The sequence below is a fragment of the Peromyscus maniculatus genome, chromosome 18 (assembly GCF_049852395.1).
Source record: "Peromyscus maniculatus bairdii isolate BWxNUB_F1_BW_parent chromosome 18, HU_Pman_BW_mat_3.1, whole genome shotgun sequence".
Taxonomy (NCBI): domain Eukaryota; kingdom Metazoa; phylum Chordata; class Mammalia; order Rodentia; family Cricetidae; genus Peromyscus; species Peromyscus maniculatus.
Genome location: NC_134869.1, coordinates 19,075,284 through 19,093,961, shown reverse-complemented (window position 1 = coordinate 19,093,961; position 18,678 = coordinate 19,075,284). Strand labels below are relative to the sequence as shown.

Here is an 18,678-nt window from a genome sequence, read left to right as displayed (position 1 = left end):
GTGTGACTTCACCAACTAACATTTTTCTGGGTCCCACTGTTTTCTAATACAGCAGGTATGGTGGCATTTAATAGCAGAGCTGGGGCGTGGGGAATCTCTAAGTTTGAGGCTAGCCTGGTCTATGCAGCAGCTGCCAGCAAGGGCTACACAGTGAGACCTTGCCTTTAAAAAAAGGAGGGTATGCTCTTCTATTAGTTTTATTTCATGGGCATTGGTGCTTCGCTTGCATGTATGCCTGTGTGAGGGTGTCAGATCGCCTGGAATTGGAGTTACAGATTGTTGTGAGCTGCCATGTGGGTGCTGGGAGTTGAACCTGTGTCCTCTGGAAGAGCCCCAGTGCTCTTAACCGCTGAACCATCTCTCAGTCTTCATTGCTCATACTATTAAATCACCTTGCTTTCATTCCTCATTATTTTATGCACAGTTGCAGGGCTCATATTATTCTCTAAGACCCTTATTGTATGCCCCACTCTTTCCTCCATACCTGTCTTTGGCTCAAGTGAGTCTCCCGAATGAATATACCTTCACTTAGATACTTGATACTTTCGGGCACACCATATGAAGCACATTCTGGGCCTTGAGATACAGGGTTAAAGGGGAGTCTGTATGAAGCACATTCTGGTCCTTGAGATAAGGCCTTAAAAGGGGCAGGGGGACATGATTGAGCTGCCAAGAGCAGCTATGGGAGGAAAGACCAGTTGTCCCAGGTGGAGCTGTAGAAGCACCAGAGGATAGGGAAGGGGGTGGGAGGGAAGGGGGCAGGCGGGGTGAGCCAATGAAGCTGCAGGTGGTGGGCACCCTGATACATGAAGGGCAGATAGGGGACCACTCCAAGAAGCGGGTGTCCGGTCAGTGCACATGCCAACATGCCTCTGCCTGGAGAGAAGCAGTGCTTGGCTCAGAAAGAGAGGGCAGCCATGCTAGTGAAGCCCCTCCAAGCCAGCAGGGCCGGTGCCACAGTCTAAAGGGTCCGGAGGACCGCTAAAGTCCCCTCTACCACCAGATTCTCAATGGCAGCACAACTTGGTGGCGGCTTCCAGGAGCCGGTGTCACTGTCCCCTAGTGGCCTGCTGAGGCCTCTGGAGGGATGTACTGGCGGCAAGAGGAAGCCCTCTCCAGTAGCCCGCCCGGTTTTTAAGGCGGGTGGTGGTCATTACTGAGCCTCTGTTCACTTGGTAGGGGAGAAACAGGCTGCTCGGCTTTAGGCAGCGATTTACCATGTGTTGGGGGCCGGTAAAGAGTAGATAATTTCACTCCTGTAATGCTGGACTTGAATTTAAGAAATTAATATTTGAGCGGAGGGGGGTTTTGAGGCAGGGTTTCACTATGTAGCCCTGGATCTCACTCTGTAGCCCAGGCTGGCCTTGAACTCACAGAGGTCTGCCTGTCTCTGCCTCCCAAGTGCTGGGATCAAAGGCGGTGTACCACTACACTTGGCTTTTTAAGGTTTTAAACAACATCTTATTTTGGGTGTCCATTTTGGGAGATGTTACAGTGTGGGAGTGAAGGTCAGAGGACACTTGGTGGGCCCCAGTTCTCTCCACCATGGGCAGGGTCCAGTGGACTCAACTTGGGTCAAACGTGGTGGCAGGTGTTTGACCCCCCTCAGTAGCCCCCCAAACTGCTATATCTTTATCAATATATTCTAAGCAACTGGGTAAAGTACACACATTATAAGTTACATTTTTAAAAAGTACATCTGAATATTAAAAAATATATTAAATTCACATGGAGCAAGTCACTGCTGAGATATGTGATATACTCTGTAAGCTGGGTACTAAGGAGAAGGATACTTAATTTGAGGCCAACCTGGGGTACATTACAGAGCAAGCTCCAGGCTACCCTGGCTATGGCTCAGAAAAACAGTAATAAAGCCGGGTGATAGTGGCATGGGCCTTTAATCCCAGCACTCGGGGGGCAGAGGCAGTGGAACTCTGGCAGAGGCCAGCCTGGTCTACAGAGTTTCAGGACAATTAGGGCTGCTACACAAAGGAAAAACTGCCTCAAAAAACCAAAAAGAAGAAAACAAACAAACAAAAAAAACCCTAAAAAAGTAATAACTAAGTTATTGAACATGGATGATGTGTGCTATTGAAAGCTAAAGGCAGTAACTCCATTTTTTGAAGGATGTCATAATCCGTTAGCCAAGTATGTATGTAGTGGTCACATTTAATCCGTCCTATGTACACATTCAGTTCTGAAGCAGCCTAAGCAGAAGGGACGACCAGACACTCATGGAACCGGCATCACCGACCTGAACCGTTTGAGGTGCAGTCTGAGGACCTGAGGCAGGTGGCAGATCATCAGCTGTTTCTGGGCTTCTGTGAGTACAACTGGTTTTGACGAAAACTTTCTACGCTTTGCTAAAATACAAAAGAAAAAAAAAAAAAAACAGTGTCACAAATACAAGGAAAACGTGAGTAAACTCTTTCATAGAACCCAGCCACTCTGTTACGGCCATAGCATTATGCCAGAGATGAGCATAGGCTGTGACCCCGAGTGGTGCTTGATTTAAAACAAACATCTCATGAGTAGTCAAGTTAGACATGAGGAGGATAAGCATGGACTTGATGATAATCCTGTAAGGGGCTGGAGAGAGGGCTCAGCAGACCTTGCTTTACAGTGACTCCAGACTCAGTTCCCAGGATCCACATGGAGAGACTCCCAGCTGCCCGCAACCGCAGTGCCAGGGAATGCCACACCCTCTTCTGCACATGTGGTACACCTACATACATACAGGCAAAACACGCATGCACACACATAAAAACAGTACACTGCTATCCATTTAAAAGTAGATTTGACTGTGCCCACTAACAGGAGAAAGTGTTCCCCTTCACACACGTTAAGATATACTTTGCAAACTTTTAAAAAACGTCAGTTCATTTAGCTTTAACTAGTCAAGTCCCCAGGCACATGGGTGTGCACTGCCCAGAGTACTCCTTCATGGTCTCCGCTTCACCCTGGTCCTGGTGGTGGAGACGGGGGCCTCCCAACTCAGTGCCACGCTCTTTTAACAAGTACAGCTCAGGACTCTCGTCCCTTCTGCCTCTCTATGCAGGGACTGTGCCTAGACGCGGCTAGGCCATCTTCTCCAGAGCTCTGCTTGCTGGTCAGCAGCTGACCCTGGGCTTGGAGAACAGCTCAGACCATGCCAAGGGCAACGGTGTCCTCAGGTCCGCTCTGGTCCGGTTCCACTGGCTGCTAGAAGCTCTTCCTCGAGGTAGGCAGCTGCTGCTAAATGCCGTCTCTCCTTTGGGATTGTACATGAACAGCTGCAGGGTAGCCGGCCTCTGGCTTATAAACTTCACCTTCATGTGCTAACGCAGCTTTCCCAGGCTGCACTTGTTAGCCTCAAATACATACGCCATTTAGTACAAGACCGCATTCTCCATTTATGATACTGTCTATCCCAAAATTCCGTGAGGAGGATATTTGGGACATTTTACTTTGAAATTCACCATACCAAATCTTACAAAGGCCCGTTTCTCTCTCAAATCTCGTAACTCTTAGGTCATGTTATAACAGAGTTCACAGGACGACAGCACTCAGAACAAACTGTGACTTCAAATGGTCTAGAAAACAATCAGTGTGGCATCTCTTCAGCCCTGGAAAGTGTCTCTTTCCTAGGAAGTTAACATCGGCCTGGGAATGTGGCTACAGTGTGAAGATACCTGCCCGGTATCCAGATCCCCAGCACTGTTGGGGGGGGGGGGGAAGGATCTCAAGCTCTAGCATCATTTTTTGACACATATTTTTAAAGTGTATTGCTGAGCCGGGTGGTGGTGGCACACGCCTTTAGTCCCAGCACTGGGAGGCAGAGGCAGGCGGATCTCTGTGAGTTCAAGGCCAGCCTGGTCTACAGAGTGAGATCCAGGACAGGCACCAAAGCTACACAGAGAAATCCTGTCTCCAAAAACAAAACCAAAAAACAAAAAACCCCACGAATTAAATAAATAATAAAAATAAAATAATTGTTATTCTATGTGTATGGGGCATACAGGGTAAAAAATGCCTGTATGTCTGTACACCACATTACATGCCAGAGGAGGCAAGAGGGTATCAGATCCCTTGAGACTGGAGATAAATTTGAGCTGCCATGTGGGTGCTGGGAATCGAATCCTGGCCTTTGTAAGAAGGCCAATGATATTAACCATTAATCCATCTCTCCAGCACTGCAAAAAGAATTTTAATGCCGTCAACAATGGCCGTTGTAAAGTAGAAACGTCTGGTTTCTTTGGTGGAACTGCAAAATTAGTTTTCATAGCTCCTATTTAAGGACTTCCAGCTTCCTCTTTCCCCACTACCAATCCTAAAAGGCACAGAAGGACTGTCTATACTCACAGTTACAGTGCTCACACATGTAGATTTTCCCTTCTAACACTTCTGTTTCTGTAAATTTGCCCAGCATATCCGTAACTAGACATGACTGGGAGGCAGCATCTTTCCCACTGCATTGGTATCTCTCTGGAAACTCCAGGGACAAGTCCCAGAACGGTTCCACAGTGTTTGATTTGTTGTCGCATGCAAGACACGTCACCTGCAAAGAGAAATATGGTTCTGATTTACACTCTTTCTGCCAAAACATTAGAGGTCATTGCCTGTGAACCATTAGAATGATGAATAGCAAGTTTTATAATCATGTCGGGACAGTTGAATATCTTCTTGAAGGAAAAAAAAAAAGGTGTAATTATCAGCGCTGATGAAATGAGGCACTTACTGCCACGCCTGATGAACTGAGTTGGATCCTCAGGACCCAAAGGGTAGAGGGAGAGAATATAATTCTAAGTTATCCTCTGACGTCCAAACACCACACACACACACACACACACACACACACACACACACACACACACACAAACACAAAGAGAGAGAGAGAGAGAGAGAGAGAGAGCTGTTGTTATTCAACTGTCCTTAAACTCATTACAAATGATGGGCTTCAATTACTGGCCCCATCAATAATCACGGCAGGATGTGGTGGCACACCCTTAATCCCAGCCATGGCTCTCTAAAGCTTGAGGTCGCCCAGGTCTGTATAGTGAATTCTAGGCCAGCTAATACTACATGTCGAGACCCTGTCTCAAAAAACCAAACGGCCAGGCGGTGGTGGCGCACGCCTTTAATCCCAGCACTCGGGAGGCAGAGGCAGGCGGATCTCTGAGTTCGAGGCCAGCCTGGACTACAGAACAAGTTCCAGAACAGCCAGGGCTACATACAGAGAAACCCTGTCTCGAAAAACAAAAACAAAAAACCTCCAACATTAGTCAAATCTAGGATTTAGGGGAAAAATATAAAAGACCCATTTAACAGCATTATATATGTACATGTATTTGTACATATATAATATAGTTACATGCATTTAATGTAGCTGTGTCATTAGACTTGAGGTTTATCACCTCCTTCCTGATCTTTCATCCACGTGTTTGTTTGAGAGGTACAGTGACTCACTCTCTAGCCCAGGCTAGCCTGGAGCTCTCTGTGAAACCTAGGCTGGCCTAGATTAGGTCCTCAGCACATGAGAAAACAAAACCCAGTCAAAATATAAAAAACAAGAAGCAGTTGGGAAAATAGTTCAGTCTCATGAAGATCTGAGTTCCATACCCAGAACTCCCTGCTCCCCAATGCACACGCCTGCAAAAACAGGAGTCTGACAATGAGAGACAGTTAGTGATCGGGATACTTAATGCTACCAACCCAGCACGGAAACAGTTAAGACATTGGGAGCTGAACGTAGACAACACGAGAGACAGCAGAGCGACTCCTATAAACTACGTTTTCTAGCACAGATAACAAAGTAAGGGGCTCGCCGGGCGGTGGTGGCGCACGCCTTTAATCCCAGCACTCGGGAGGCAGAGCCAGGCGGATCTCTGTGAGTTCGAGGCCAGCCTGGGCTACCAAGTGAGTTCCAGGAAAGGCGCAAAGCTACACAGAGAAACCCTGTCTCGAAAAAACCAAAAAAAAAAAAAAAGGGGCTGGGGAGATGGCTCTGCGGTTAAGAGCACTGGCTGCTCTTCCACAGGTCCTGAGTTCAATTCCCAGCACCCACATGGTGCCTCACAACCATCTATAAAGGGATCCAATGCCGTCTTCTGGTGTGCGGGTGTACAGACAACAAAATAAGGCAGCCCCGATACAGACTGTAGACATCACAAACCGACCCAAAGAACCCACTAGAGGGAAGTAGTCTCAGCATGAAAGTCGGGTTTTGCGAAGTTCTTGAGGTTCCCTAGAAATCTATTCCATGTTTAAAGGAAAGAGATGTAGTGGGTCAGAGGTAGGGTATAAGGCCCAAAAGAGAAGCAAAAGATTGATATAACAAAGTTTATTAATTTCAAGATCTACTTATTTTAAAAGAAAAAAGAACTTAGCCATTCTTACACTATATTGGAAATCTTACTGAAAATTAAAGTATCAGCCTTTACCTAAACTACAACCTCTCTTTAAAGTCCCGTGGACTTGCGTTGTGGGTGTGTGCACGTGATGGTGCTCTTGGAGGCCAAAGGCACTGTCTGGATCCTCCGGGGCAGGGGTTTCAGGCAGTTGTGAGTTGCCTGACCTGGGTGCTGGGAACTGAATTTGGGTCCTCTGCAAGAGTAGTACATGTCCTTAACCACTGAGCCATCTGCCCAGCCCCGAGCTACTCCCTTTAGATAAAGCAATTCTAGGACTGTGTCACATGGGAAACAGGAAAAATACTGATTCATCATGATATAATGAAAAATTGGAAATAGCAGATAGAAAAATGTTTTGAAAAGAAGAATCAAAAAATGTTTTTATGATTTATATTTTAAGGGGCTGAAGAGAGATGGCTTAGCGGTTAGGAGCATTTGGCTGCTCTTCTAGAGGTCCTGAGTTCAATTCCCAGCACCCACAGGTTGGCTCACAGCTGTCTCTAACTATATTCCCGTGGGATCTGCTGCCTTTTTCTGGTGTGTGTACATGCAGACAAAACACCCATATACATAAAACACATAAGTAAACCTTTAAAAATTAAAAAAAAAAAAAAAAGGATTTATCTTAAGAATGTGCGTGTATGTACGTGAGGGCGGCTCTGTGGAAGCCGGAAGTGTCAGAGCCGCCTGGCGTCGGTGCTGGGAACCAAACTCCAGCCCTCTGCAAGATCGGTAACCACCAACCATCTCTCTAACCCCTTCTACCTCCGCGGGACAGACGACAAGGAAAGCTGTGTGTCATGGGAAAGACGGGCTCGTGTCTAGGGACAGATTACCAGTCCTCGTCGGAGAACCACTGTAGATGGGATCTGGCTCTGCAGCTCATCTTTTCACAAGGAAAACGGACAGGAGTAATGGATATAAAGGATTATTAATTCGGATTATTAATCCAGGCAAAGTCATGTTTACCTTAAAATTTCCCTACCTGTTTAAGATTCTGACCCTTAAAGCTTCTAATAGGAGTTGCGGGAGCGACTTACTTCTCTACTTGGGGATCCATGGAACTAACTGCTCATGTACCACATCCGTTCTCAGTACAGCAACTGTGTCCTCCAGGATGAATACACACCCTTCCTAACCACTCCGAGAATGAGATGCTTACACTATAGCCTAGAAAGTGTACCTCATCTCTCCCCCCTCAAAAGCCTTTTTTTTTTCATAAAAGCAATCGGTTTTGACCTGAAAACTTTTTTTTAACACACTAGATACAGAATATCCCACTGTAGCCTGCACCCTAAAATAATTTCCTCTGATGATAAAATCCAGGGGCTGGAGAGATGGCTCAGTGGTTAAGAGCACTGACTGCTCTTCCTGAGGTCCTGAGTTCAGTTCCCAGCAACCACATGGTGGCTCACAGCCATCTGTAATGAGATCTGGCGCCCTCTTCTGGCCTGCAGGGATACATGTAGACAGAACACTGCATACATAATAAATAAATCTTAAAAAAAAAAAGAAAGAAAAGAAAGAAAGAAATCCATACCTGACTAAGAAGTTGTCCGTGAAAAATGTTGTTTACAACATTCAGAACTTGCTCAATCAGTTTCCTTTGGGAAGTGGGGATGAGAGCCGGGAACCTGGTTCCGGTAGTCTCCAGTTCACGCTGTATTTTATCCAGAAGCTCACAAAGAAACTCCTGAGCATCCTGCTGGGCGTAGCCCCGGAAGGCAGGGATCAGTTTCCACACTGAGTGAAGCATAGCGAACGGGGATACCAAGGCCCACTCTCCAGACCACATGACTTGGAACAAGGTATGCAATTCATGGCAAAGAGAACTGTACGGGGAACTCGGCTCCCTGGGCTGAATAAGCTCCATGTTTCGACTTCTCGAGGACCCGCCGCTTAGGCCTGAGGATAAACTTGGGTGCCTGGAGCACCCGAAGGCTTTCTCTTTCTCTTGGCCTTCATTCATCGGATGAGCTCCGGCCTCCGGGACGCCGGCCGAGTGCTTACAGGCCCGGGACTTCTCGCTGGCAGCCACAGCCAGCCACTGGTTCAGGTCGAGCTTTAAAAAGCATTGTCGGAAAAGGAGCAAATGGCTCAGCACTTGCAGAACAGAGTTCATGTAGCAAGTGTTGCCTAGGTTCCGCAGGCCCGTCACGCCGGGGGTCACGGCTGGCCTCCGTTTGATCAGGGCGTCGCTGGCTTTTTTGAGTCTCCGGTCTTCCGCGGTAGGGGACAGCGCCTTGTCTCTGGCTGCGGCGGCCGGCGGCGGCGGCGCCTGCACCGGGACCATTTCTATGGTGGCGGCCTCGGTGAGACCCTGCAGGCGCAGACTCTTCCGGGGAGGTGTGCTCTCCAGCTCGGCCTTGGCCTGCGGCTCCCACTCCTGCTGCTGCTGCTGTCGCTTCTTTACCTCTCTCTTCGCCAGCGTCTTCTCCGGAATGGGCTCTGGCCTTTTCCTTCCGACGGCTGAGCGTGCAAACCAGGTCTGAAAGGTTTTCCCCATGAGCGTCCTGCGCCTGTGCCAGAGGGCAGTGCGCATCTGACTTTCCTTGCGCGGCAGGGGCTGGACACCGTCGTGCGCCAAGGAAGAATCGTCGCGGGCATCCACAGAGTGTGCAACTCTGCTCCTCTGAGCTACTCGGGAGTGATTTTTACTTTTGATTGCACTTAATCGACTTCGTAGTGACTTCAGGTCTCCAGCTGCAGTGTCATTTAGAACATAATCATTACAAAGGTAACAAAAAACATACATGTCATTCACCTGGAACGCGACGGGATGGCTGCTTTTTTCAAAGTGCTTCAGTGCGTGCTCGGCGATGTACCTCCCACAGGCGATGTGGGAGCAGCTGAGGCAGGCCCAGATCGACTCGGTGGTATTGCAGTCGGTGCAGTACCACTTCTGAGGGTTGAAGATGGAGTGATCGCGGGCCAGCTGCAAATGCTCGATGTGTTTGCACTCATCCATCGTTAGTGTTTCTTCCGTCTCTCGGAGAAGAGCATCATCCAAACAGGCCTCTCCTCACAACACCCGGAGCGCCTGGGAACTAGAGCAGAGTCAGGTCAGGACCTAAGCAAAGGGTCCTCTCCTACAGTTCCCAGAACCACCGTGCAGATCGACTCCTGACGCTTACTTCCCTGGCCTGACACGGTGACGGCCGCTGCCCTCCCTCCCCGTCCGTCCGTGCTTTGAGTTTCCTCTCTCGCATTTCACTCAGACACAATTCACTTTATTTTCTCCATTGGTCCACCTGAAAACCTTTCCTTTCCTCTTTTTTTTTTTTTAAATTTTCTGTCATCATCTAGTGATAAGAAATTAGTGGCCACTTTTCACTCAATTAGAATATTTTTATCCAACACACTGACAGCAGTTTCCAAAAGTAAGTTCTTTTGATAGATAGATAGATAGATAGATGATAGATAGATAGATAGATAGATAGATAGATAGATAGATAGATAGATAGATGAGAGATAGATAGACAGACAGACAGAACGAATATAGGGCTAGCAGTATGAGGGGCTTAAACAAGACAGAGAACAAGTGGTAGGATTGAGAGGCCTGTAACCACCCAGGGCTACAGGCACAGCTCTGTGAGAGGGCGCTTCCCTAGCATGAAAGCCCCTGGGTTTGATCACCAACGCCACACAGCACACAGAGAAAACACAACAGAAAGTCTACTTTAAAAACTGTTGACCACAACGCATTCTTTCAATGACTTAACCAAAGCTGAACACACACTTCAAGATGGAGAGGTGAGTACCTAGTTACAGAACACAAGACCACCACGGCACCCCATGCACTAAGTATCCATGGCAAGAGGACCCTGCATCACAATGGGACTTGCAGGGGTCGCCTCCAGGGACCTAGGAAAAGTACAAAAGTAAACTTGATTTCCGGTGCCTCCCAAAACCTCCCTTTGTGGAGAATCTGTTATCAGTCCCAACCCACACATCTCAAATGCCCATTTTAAATTTCATTCTCAGCCAGGCAGTGGTGGTGCACACCTTTAAACCCAGGCAAGTGGATCTCTGTGAGTTCAAGGCCAGCCGGAACTACAGAGCGAGTTCCAGGACAGTCAAAGGTGTACAGAGAAACCCTGTCTCAAGATACAATCAATCAATCAATCAATCAATAAATAAATAAATAAATAAATATGAATAGATGGATGAATAAATAAATAAATAAATTTTAATTATCTTTCTTCAAATTTTCTTCAAGTCTAAAATATGATTAAACTTATAGGAAACATAGGATTCAAAATATATCATTGCTTGTAAGACATCAATAATTAATATACGTCAATATTCTATATACTTTTATGAACTGATGGAAAAACCTTGAAATCGCTACTTTTATTCTATGTGTATGGGTGCTTTGCCTGGACATACGGAAGCATTGCCCTGTGCATGCCTGGTGCCTTTGGCGATCAAAAGAGGGTGTTGGATTCCCTGGAACTAGGGTAATAAGCTCCCATGCGGATGCCAGAAGCAACCTCTATCCTCTGCAAGCGAGTGCTCTTAACCACTGAGCCATCTCTCTATCCCTCGGAGTCAATCTGAATTCACCCTCCAGCTATAGTTTAAGGGAAACTTTGCCTTCACCTCATAATACCTCTGGAATCCAGCCACCTATTGCCGATTCTGCCGCCAGCCTGATCCGATCCACAGTCACATCTCACCCAGATTACTACAGCGAGGCTCTTAAACGGTCCCCCACTTCTGCACTCCTCATAATCAAAAGTTGACTTTACACACAGGGGCTGAAGGGACAGTGCAGATGTTAGGACTACTGGCCGCTCTTCTGGAGGACCTGGGTTCGGTCCCCATCACGCCCAACCTGTAACTCGAGTGCCAGAGGATCCAACATCGGCTTCTGGTCTCCTTGGGCACTGCACACAAGTGGTGCTCAGACACACAGGCAAAACACTCACGCACATAAAATTAAATCACATGTTAAATTAAACGTTTACCTCACACAGCAGCTTTTGGCCTCTAGACCCAGATAACCAGAGCCTAAACCTCACACTTCAGATCCCCTTCTCATGCTGAGTCAGCAGGGCCAGAGGGGATGGATGGATAAACAGACAGGCACAGACAGACACACATCTCTTCTACAACCACCCCTGGGACCTGGGTCTTGAAGGATTCTTGGCCTGCATCATTCCCTATGGGTAACATAAGGCCAGGCAAGAAGTCTGTGGAGGAGAACGGCATGATCATTTCTGGAGGTGACAGGGCAGCCTGTACCCGGACAGCGGACAGGTTTGAAGGTTATGAGGAAGTTCAGACTGATGCAGGAGAGCAGTAGGAAGAGGGAAACGGAGTCTAATGAGTGCTTACTAAGCGCTGCACGATCCCATTCAGAAGAGAAGAATCTCAGGTTCTCTCACACCTACTGTCCTTCAAAAATGGATTGCCTACATAAATGTAGAGAAAGGTCTGCTACCCAGTTCCTGTGAGTTGTCCTCTGACCTCCACATGTACACTGAAGCATGCATGGACCCAAACAAGACGACGAACTTATGAAAAACGAAGGGGGCGGGGCTGGAGAGACGGCTCAGTGGTTGCGAACATTGGTTCTTCTTCCAAAGGACCCAGGTTCAATTCCCAGCACCCACATGGCAGCCTAGAACTACCTGTAACCCCAGTTCTAGAGGAAGCAACCCCCTCACAGAGACATATGTGCAGGTTAAACACCAATGCATATAAAATAAGGAAAAATAAAAAATGAAGAGAAGTTAAGAGCACCAGCTGTTCCTAAGACCCGGGTTCTATTCCCTGTCCCTGCACAGTATCTCACAGTCATTTGTATTCTCTATTCTCAGAAAATCCAGTACCACCTTCTGGCCTCCAAGGGTACCAGGCATGTGGTACACATTTATACATGCAGGCAAAATGCTCACACACATGAGTAATGAATGTTTTGAAACTGAATACAGTGAAGGGCTGGCAGGATGGCTCAGTGGGTAAAGGTGCACGCCACCAAGTCTGAAGAGGACCCGAGTTACATCTCAGGGAGCCACATGGCAGGAGGACAGAGCCTACTCCCACAAACTGGCCTCTGATCTCTACATGTGAACCATAACATACACATATGCCTATACACAAAATAAACAAATAGGGGGCTGGAAAGATGGCTCAGAGGTTAGGAGCTCTGACTGCTCTTCCAGAGGTCCTGGGTTCAATTGCCAGCACCCACATGGCAGCTCTTAACTGTCTATAACTCCAGTTCCAGGGAATCTGACACCTTCACACAGACATACAACATGTAGACAAAATACCAATGCACATAAAATAAAAATAAATAATGAAAATAAAAAAGTTTAAAATACAGAGAAAACAGCTACAAATTAGGTCTCTGGGGAAAAAAATCAGACAATAAGCCGGGCGGTGGTGGCGCACGCCTTTAATCCCAGCACTTGGGAGGCAGAGGCAGGCGGATCTCTGTGAGTTCAAGGCCAGCCTGGCCTACCAAGTGAGCTCCAGGAAAGGCGCAAAGCTACACAGAGAAACCCTGTCTCGAAAAACCAAAAAAAATCAGACAATATTAATTTAAAACATTGAAGAACTAAAAGTTCTATTTATACTCAGAAAAAATATTTCAGTTTTAGAATTTTTCTTTTCTTTTGGTTTTTGGAGACAGGACCCTCACTATTAAGCTCAGTTTGGCCTTGAACTCTCAATTCTTCGGACTCAGCAGCCTTCTAAGTTCTGCGATTATAAGTGTGTGCCAGGACAACTAGCTCATTACAGAAAAAACAACCACCAAGTTTGTCTTGAGACAGGGCTTCACGTAGCCCAGGCTGAGCTCAATTTTGCTATCGATCTGAGAATGATCTGAAATTTCTGATCCTCCTGCCTCCGCCTTCTGAGTGCTGTGATTACTCACAGGTATGTGCCACCACACCAGGGTTATAATGTAATGGGGATGAACTCAGGGCTCTGTGTGTAACAACAGGCAAGCATGCTAACAGCTGGACTACATCCCTAGGCCCATAGGATGAGTTAACGTCTTCTACAATGCTCAGATAAGACTCAATGAAAAAAAGCCTGGGGTTATGACTAGATAATAGCACTACAGATCATTTTGATCAGTTCACGTTTTCAAATTCCTGAAAACAAGTACAGCAGTTGTAGACATCTTAGGAGAACACAGCTCAGGGAGGGCATGTTATACATGAAGACAGGGGTCTAGGCCGGAAGTGGAGACACACACCTTTAATCCCAGCGGGAGACGGGGATCTCTGTGGCTTAAGGCCAGCCTGGTCTACATAGAGCTTCCAGTTCTACTCCAAACTTCTCTACCTCTGTGTTTGCTATTCTGGAATAGACTCCCATGGCCACCAGCAGATTTGCCCATTTCAACACAGCTGTTCCTTTCCAAACTTAGATGGCATCAAGTTTAGATGCCGGTCAATGATACCTTGGGCAGATGTTATTTCTCTGACGTATTAAAGTATGGGAGGGAGTTGTCACAGGAAGATGGTTTTTAAAAGCATCCTCTGGAATCCAAACTTACGATGTGGCCAGACAAATCATTCAGGGCTCTCCACACCGCTCTCTGTCAGCTGTGGCTCCAGGCAGGAGAGCAGACTGACTCTCTGGGGGCAGCTACCACTCTGGCCCCTGCTTTCCTCCTCCCTGCTTTTCCCTGGGGTACACCCCACTCACTGCCTGACAAATCCACATACCTGAGTTGTCCTGCGGTATAAACTAATTCTGGTAGGACTATCAATGATGTTACAGACTTACATCTGTAAAACAGAACATTTCCTGGCAGTTATTAACACAGCTCCCAGTGCCTTTTAACTGCTAATAGTAATTTAAAATAAGAATCAGAAGAAAAAAAAATGGCAGGGGTTATAGGTCAGCAGCAGAGTGCTTGCTTAGCAGATTCAAAGCTCTGGATTCAAACAAAAAATATTAATAATAAAATGCTATGAATTATAATTCCCTTCCAGTTGACCACTTTTTTCAAAAGTTCCTTCTTAGCCATATCAAGCTTTAATGGATGTCAAGATGCTACGATGAAGCCGGGTACGGTGGTACCCGCCTTTAACCCTAGCAGAGACAGGCAGGTCTCTGAATTCAAAGACAGTCAGGTCTACATAGTGAGTTCCCGGCCAGCCACTACATGTGGAGAGCTTGTCTTCAAACAAACAAAGAAGCCAGACTGTAAGGTCTACCCTCTCCCATGGGTGTTTGCATCTGAAAAGGGATCGGATCTTTTTAAACTCTAAAGATGTGTGGAATCACAGGTCTTAAACACTGTAGCATGGGGGTCCATTTATGCTGTCAACTACTGAAGAAAACAGGGAGTGGTGGACGGCCAAGGGAGGAGCAGGGAGGAAGGCAGGGGCCAGAGAGAATCCAGCCTGCTCTCCTGCCTGCCTGGAGCCACAGCTGAGGGACAGTTAGGTCAAGAGCCCCCAAGGCCCCAAAGATCTAAAAGCGTGAAGAGAGAGGAGGACTCGACACTTCTTATTTTCCTCTCCAGGGTTCAAAGCCCTTGTTTTCACTTGAGAACCAACGTCCGGAGAGGAGGCATTAATTTTGCTTGGCCCCCAGAGCTTCAAATATATGGCTTGGGCATATTCATTTGAAAGAGCTATGACAGAACCAGAAAACTGGTGTCCCTCCCAGATGCTGATAAACTATTCCTTGTGTGTCTATAATAGCATGAAATACTTACGATGCTCTCAGTGAAATATGCTTGTGGGGATTTAAATGATCCGTAGTACTACCATCCTACACCTTTTAAAATACGCCACACAGGACATGAGTGGCCGTTAAATGGCTGTGTAAAACCACATATGCATCTTTAAAGACAGATGTATCTCAACATGCTATAGAAGCTTTTGGTTATTTTCCAGTGTTTAAAGACAATAAATTTTTAATTTGCTCACTGCATTAACTTTCTCAGTTCATGACTCAATGAACAGGGTTCACAGCTAACAAATATACTTGAGAACAAAATTTCATAAAACGTCTTGTAAGAATAATGCAGCCTGAACATGTCTATGTAAGTTCATTTCTTTAGAAGTGCTTGCTAGTCATGAGGTAGGAGAGATCGCTCCAGAGGACCCGGGGTTCAGTTCCCAGCATCCATATGACAGCTCACAACCTGTAACCCCAGTTCCAGGGGATCTGACGCCCTCTTCTGGCCTCTGAGGGCACCAGGCATGCTACGGCCTGTATAATTACATTCAGGCAAAACAGCCATACACATAAAAAAATATAATTGAAAAGAACAGCTAGGTGTGACTATTTTCATAAAGCAGTTTCATGAATGTGGCCAAGAAAGGTAATTCATATTTGTCAGTCTTCTAGTCAGAAGTCTTTGGAATCCAGCCCACCCTCTTTGGTTTGCTACAGTTCTGTCTGTCATGTGTGTGCCAGCCTGAAGAGCCGTTTCCAGTTCACTTCTGGGATTCATCACCAGTCCACAAAGATTGCCAGTCAAGAGTGGTCGTTTCCCTCTAGCTTCCTATGGGACTTGGTTGTGCCAGGGGCCAGTGTGAATCTGTGTGTTTACCTGCACACACACTCTTACTTTGCCACCCATTGGCTGGACTCTTCGTCATCAGGGAAGGGCTAGATCTCAAACATTCTCGAACATGGTCTGCTGAGATGGCTCAGCGGTTCAAGTTCTAGCAAGATGACCTGAGTTCCGTTTCCAGAACTCACAGAAGAAGAAGAAAACCAACTTCAGAAAGGTGCCCTTTGACCTTTGCACATGCCTGCAAGAACATGCACACACACACACACAAAATAAGTAAAATTAAAACCCAAGGGCTTAATAGAATCCCAAGAGTATATAGCAATACTGTTTTAGGCCAGCAAATTCTTCGAGCAATCAAGTAACTTTGATTGAAAATCTGTTTTGTTTTCAGGACAGGGTCTCATTATGTAGCTCTGACTATCCTAGAACTCACTATGCAGGCCTTGAACTCACAGAGATCCTCCTGCTCCTACCTCCTAAGTGCTGGATTAAAGGCGTGTGCCACCATGCCAGGCCCCCTGACTGCAAATCATCCCCTTTATAACATTTACACCATTGGCCGAAAATAGGAAGTCACTGCATCTAGTTCCTCTGTACTCTTAAACACGGAATCCTTCTGGACGAAGCAGTCACTCTCCCCCAGGGTCAGTCCTCATCAGTTTCTTCATCTCTTCGTGATATGATCATTTTACTTGTTTGTTTTGAGGGGCTTCCATGGCCGTACCAACCTAAACACACTTAATCTCATCTGACTCTGGAACTTACTGTCCTTCAGGTTGGTCTGTAGTTTGTGATATGCTTCTTGCTCAGTCTAAGGGCCGAGATGCCAAGCGTGGCAACCACATCCATACTTATCCATCTCAAGTGTGACCTAAATCTGTGGCCCCCAAGTGCTGGCATTACAGACAGGGGCCACCGAGCTCTATCTGTCTTACTAACCTGAGCCTAGTTTGAACACAGTACCATGTGCTTTCACACATCCAAAACAGATTTCATACAGGACTAAACTGTAACTTCTTGTTATGAGACACAGTGAGCCTGTGACTACCCACGTCCTTAACAATGTTACTGATGTAGGAATAAGAAAGGTAATTGTATCAGCTACTCAGCTGGGTCCGGTACCTAATAACAGCAATCAGAGAAGGGGGGTCTGACTTAGTTTGTGGGTGCAGTTCACCATGGCGGGAAAGGTCTGCCATAGCCCGTACCATGTGGATGTGCTGCCAAGCTCTGCTTGCCAAGTGTGGATGTACTACATACTACATGCTACATGCTACATACTACATACTACATGCCTTTTCCTACAGCTGCACTTGCTCTGTGCACCTTAGTGCTTCCCTACATGGTTGTTTTGAGCAGAGAACTCTAACGAGGGCATTTTTAGTTCAGTCTGTCTCAAATGAATTTACATCTTTACAGGCTGGAGCCTTTGATGGGAGGCACCTTTCCTACGGTCCCAGGACAAAGTACCACATGATTTCTGACAAGGATGTCCAAAACACTCACTGAAGACGGCTCTTTAACAAGTGTGCTGGAAGACCTGGACATCCATCCACACAAGAGTGAAGGTATGGGGCTGGAGAGATGGCTCAGCAGTTAAGAGCACTGACTGCTCTTCCAAAGGTCCTGGGTTCAGTTCCCAGCAACCACATGGTGGCTCACAACCACCTGTAATGAGATCTGGTGCCCTCTTCTGGCCTGCAGGGACACATGCAGGCAGAATGCTGTATACATAATAAATTTTTTTAAAAAAGTGAAGCTAGGGGGCTGGAGAGATGGCTCAGAGGTTAAGAGCACTGGCTGCTCTTCCAGAGGTCCTGAGTTCAATTCCTAGCAACCACATGGTGGCTCCCAACCATCTGTAATGAGATCTGGTGCCCTCTTCTGGTGTGCAGACAGAATACTGTATATGTAATAAATAAATAAATCTTTAAAAAAATAAATAAATAAATAAAAAGTGAAGCTAGATCCCTTCTGTCTCAGCTTCAAAAAACAACAAAACAAAACAAAAAACCACTAGAAACAACAACAACAACAACGCCCAAAAACCTGAACCCTGAAAATGCTGGAAGAAAAAGCAGGGGAAACACTTCAGGATTCAGGTGCAGATAAGACCTTTCTGAATAGGACTCTGGCCACTTAGGAAATAAGGCCAATTACACACAAACAGGACTCATGAAATTAAAATGCATTTCTACAGTCAAGGAAACTGCTGACTATGTGAAGAGGCAGCCAACAGACAGGAGAAAATCTTTACCAGCTATGGATCTCAGAGCATCTAGAACACACAAAGAACTAAAAAAACTAAACAAGAAAACAAGCAACTCAATTAAAAATATATAGGGTGAGGTGTTAAAGAGAATTCTCAAAAGAAATAAAATGGAGGGCACGTCTTTAATCCCAGCACTCAGGAGGCAGAGGCAGTCGGATCTCTGTGAGGACAGCTTGTTCTACAATAGTGAGTGCCAGTCTCAAAGAGAAAGAGAAAGAGAGAGAGAGAGAGAGAGAGAGAGAGAGAGAGAGAGAGAGAGAGAGAGAGAGAGAGATTGATTTTGTTTTTCTAGACAGGGTTTCTCTGTGTAGTTTTGGTGCCTGTCCTGGAACTCACTCTGTAGATCAGGCTGGCCTTGAACTCATAGAGATCCGCCTGGCTCTGCCTCCCAATTGTTGGAATTTAAAGGTGTGCGCCACCACTACCCAGCAAGAAAGAGAAAAAGAACGGAAAAAAGAAAGGAAAGGAGAAAGACACCACCAAACAGCCGAGGTCACAGGCAAGGGGAACACATA

The 18,678-nt window shown here is 46.4% G+C and overlaps 1 protein-coding gene across 10 annotated transcripts in view; it reads right to left on the bottom strand.

The window, feature by feature from the left end:
• Usp44 (ubiquitin specific peptidase 44) overlaps positions 1-18,678 on the bottom strand; it is a 41,878-nt gene that overhangs the window by 3,744 nt on the left and 19,456 nt on the right. For 8 of the 10 annotated variants that reach the window (XM_076554630.1, XM_042263561.2, XM_076554632.1 and 5 more), the window contains 3 exons: positions 7,930-9,436; positions 4,342-4,537; positions 2,255-2,363 (listed from right to left, as the gene is read on the bottom strand). In XM_076554630.1, the coding sequence (XP_076410745.1) occupies positions 2,255-2,363; positions 4,342-4,537; positions 7,930-9,357 (1,733 nt within the window). In that variant the 5' untranslated portion in view covers positions 9,358-9,436. Of the gene's footprint in view, positions 1-2,254; positions 2,364-4,341; positions 4,538-7,929; positions 9,437-10,068; positions 10,196-18,678 lie in introns of those variants that run through there. The other 2 variants (XM_042263563.2, XM_076554631.1) reach the window with 2 other exon arrangements.